The 3,607-nt window shown below is 44.4% G+C and overlaps 1 protein-coding gene across 1 annotated transcript in view; it reads left to right on the top strand.

The window, feature by feature from the left end:
- Nucleotides 1–3,607, top strand: part of ASPM (abnormal spindle microtubule assembly) — a 62,795-nt gene that overhangs the window by 56,494 nt on the left and 2,694 nt on the right. The window contains exons 24-26 of the mRNA XM_006038182.3: nucleotides 172–363; nucleotides 782–974; nucleotides 2,444–2,598. Coding sequence (XP_006038244.1) covers nucleotides 172–363; nucleotides 782–974; nucleotides 2,444–2,598 — 540 coding nt within the window. The remainder of the gene's footprint in view (nucleotides 1–171; nucleotides 364–781; nucleotides 975–2,443; nucleotides 2,599–3,607) is intronic.

Below are 3,607 nucleotides of genomic sequence, written 5' to 3'. Positions count from 1 at the left end.
GGCGGGCCCTGCCACTAGTTCTTCCTCCTCCCACCAATTCTGTTTAAAGTTAGTGTTCAGTTCTTGGTTCTTTATCTGTCAGTCTTGGATGGCTTGACAGGTGTGTGGGAAAGGGATAGAGAACAAGCTTAAACTTTAAAAAAAAAAAAGAATTTACCTGTTTCTTTACAGAGGTGGTTTCGAGCAAAACTGCAGCAAAAACAATTTTTGCAAGATCGTCAGAAAATTGTTACAATACAACGAAAGGCTCGAGCCTGGCTTAATCGTAGGAATGAGGCTGCAACCATAATACAACGAGCTGTACGAAGATTCCTGTGCTACCAGCACAGAAGAAAACTGAACAGTGGAATAATGAAGTTTCAGGTAGATCCATTTTTGTAAGAGAATAGCAGATTTTCATGTCTGCTCTTATTTTAGTTACTGGAGAAGCCTTTCTGTTTTTGTTGTATGATCACCCAGGGGTGTGTTTTGTTTTAAGTACAGGTTAACTTTAGAGGATTTACGAGGAACACTAGCTTGAGGGAACCAAATACCAAAAAGTTTTCAGTTTAGTGTGGAGACTGTTTCTGTTAGTTTTATTATTTTTAAATCAGAATCTCGTGTTTTGAGGAATAAATACTAAATGGGATGATTGAATACTTGCAAATCTAAAACTGTAATTATGATGCTAGATTATGCTTGTGTAAATTTTTGTTTTGAGATGATACTGGAAATTTAATGCTATTGCCATTCTTAATTATTCTACCCATTTATGAAAGCTTCCTGCCATGTTTTCTCTCAGGCATTGTGGAAGGGACATTCTTGGAGGAAGAGTCATGACACGGCAAAAACTAAAGCTCTACGGCATAGTTTGGAAATAGCCAATAAAAACAGCAGAGAAGAAAACAAACTATGTAACAGAACTGCAATTGCCATTGAATATCTTCTACAATATAAACATATTTCTTATATTCTAGCAGCACTGAAGCATCTAGGTCAGTAGTTCTTTTTTATAATTAAAAACTTAGCACTCCGGAGATGCCTCTGCAGTCCTGAATTGCTCAGAAAGAAGGGGAAACCAAGAGGTATTAGTTAAGCTTCTGATACAAATCGGAAAAGAGAATGACTTGGAATAGGGATTGGCACCCCCCCCCCCCAGCATGCGTGACAGAGCATGACACGTGAGCCTGCTTTCCTTGGCATGCCACAGCCAGCCCAGAATTTGGGGAGCTGTCACAGACCACGAACCTGGGCTGCTTACAGCAGGATGCCAGGAGCCTGAAAGCCCTGCTACAAGCAGCCCAGCCTTCGTGGCCGGCAGCATATGCCCAGAGCCTAGGCCAGCTGCAGCCAGGAGGCTGCAGACAGCGGCACAGGGCTCCTCAGCCCTGGCACTGGCTCCGGGGTTGTGGCAGCTGTGCAGAGCCAGGAAGCAACTTGGAGCAGCTCAGCCCTGGCCCCTTCCCCGCTCTCTGCCCACAGAATTGGTGCTCGGGCTGCAGAGCCTGGTGCAGCTGTTTGCAGCCTGCCTGCCATCTGCTGCAGCTGCCCACAGTTTGGGCTGGATGTGGCAGGTAGCCAAGAGGCTGCAAACGATTGTGTGGAGCTCCGTGACAGTGGCAGCTGTATGCGCACCTTGGGGTGGATGGCAGGAGATGGGCCAGGGTTGCACTGCCCCAGGTCCTGTCCTAGCCATGTGCCTGAAGGTGTTTGTGCAGGCGTCGCCCCCATGGAGCCTGCCAGGGCTGTGGAGCTGGGTGCAGCTTTCTGTAGCCTCTGGGCTACCTGCCACATCCTGCCTGTGCTCTGGGCAGCTGCAGTAGGTGGCAGGCAGACTGCAAAAAGCAGCACTGGGCTCTGGATTTGTGGGGGTGGTGGGACCACCTGCACCTGGCAGCATATCATGGGGAAGGAGCCAGGGGAGTACAACCCTGGCTCTACCCATGTCTGCTCGGAGGCATGCATGCAGCTGCCACCAGCAAGGAGGATCGGGCTGCTTGTGGCTCCCCTGCCTCTGGCATGCCAAATCAAGGCATGGGTGGAAGTTGGAGTGTTTTTGGTGTTCTGGTCAAAAACATTGCTAACCCCTGAATTAGAAAATACAGATCTGAATGAAACCATTTCTTTCTGAATGAAGGTAATGCTCTGATAAGAAACTACTTTAAAGGCCTACTTAGTGACAGTAGTCATTAACATTTTTTCTGATTTCATAGTTTTCATGCTCCCAGCAGTACAGACATACTGTATAAAGACAGGTTTTTTTCATCTGTATCAAGTTAAATGAAAATTTATCATGCACGGCTTACTTTGTCTTATTTTGCTGGAATGTTCATATTTTTAATTTTAGAAATTCTGAAAATTAGTAGATATTTGTTCTAGCATATTTACCAAGTTTAATCAAGAAAATGGTAATGTTTGAAAATAAATTGATTGGCTTTCCTAATTAAATGCTCTTATTTTTTAGAGGTTGTTACCAGGTTATCTCCACGCTGTTGTGAAGACATGGCTCAGAGTGGAGCAATCTTCACCATTTTTACACTGATACGAAGTTGCAACCGTAGTGTCCCCTGTATGGATGTTATCAAATACTCAATTCAAGTCCTGCTTAATGTTTCAAAGGTACTCCTGAATTTTCTTTCTTGGGTTCAAAAGTTGGGATAATTTTAATATATTCATGCTTTTAAATTATGTTGGTTAAAATTAATCAAATAACTTGTCTTGCAAAAAAAATACCCCAAACTTTCTGATATGAACCAAATGGTTAAAATATTTTCTTTAACATAAACAATTATTATATTGTAAAAGGGCAAGTCATTTTCACTCATTGGCTCAAAGTTTTTAACTGTAACTTTTGAATATGGGCATTGAATATTTGTTATGGAATTTTCCCAGAATTGACCATTTTGTATAGGATTTACAAATCAGGGTTGGAAAGATTTTGAGCATTGGAACTTTAATGTATTGGTTAGAATTATGCAACAGTCCAGAAGGCTGGCATTAGGATGCTTTTTTTTTTTTTTCAAATCTATACCTGCTTATAAGAGCAATTGTACAATATTTTTTTTAAAGTAAAACAACAGAACATTGTGTTGTAGATGGATTGTAGGGGTGTGCGAAGTGGGCCCTATTTGATTCAGATTCGGCCTGAATCGGGGACAGTGATTCGATTGGTTGATTCGGATCACTGTCCCTGATTTGATTCGGCCGAATAATTTGGCCATAGAAACAGCTTTCTAAGGTTTTTTTGTTTGTTTGTTTGTTGTTGGTGTTTTATTTTTTTTTTTAATTTTTTATTTTTTCTCTACATAACTCAAGGTACCAGCATGGCTCGTGATTGGGGTGCACGGAACGCCCCACAGGAGTGCAAGAGGGCCCATGTGCTTGGTGGTGAATCCAGAAGTGGACCGGAAGTACTTCCAGTCCACTTCCACGTCTGCTGGGGGGGCCCCCTGTGCCTCCCGGGCTGGGCAATCGGCCACGGGGGGACCCCGGGTGCCCCTCCCAGGCCCAGGAGGCACCAGTCACCAAGGCAGGGGGCCCCCCAGTGCACTCCGCGGCGGACCCAGAAGTGGACTGGTAGTGCTTCTGGTCCACCTCCGGGTCTGCTGCTGAGGACGCTGGGGGTCCC

Source organism: Alligator sinensis, unplaced genomic scaffold, assembly GCF_000455745.1.
Source record: "Alligator sinensis unplaced genomic scaffold, ASM45574v1 scaffold139_1, whole genome shotgun sequence".
Taxonomy (NCBI): domain Eukaryota; kingdom Metazoa; phylum Chordata; order Crocodylia; family Alligatoridae; genus Alligator; species Alligator sinensis.
Note: the sequence above shows the minus strand (reverse complement) of the source record. Positions and strands in the feature narration are given on the sequence as shown.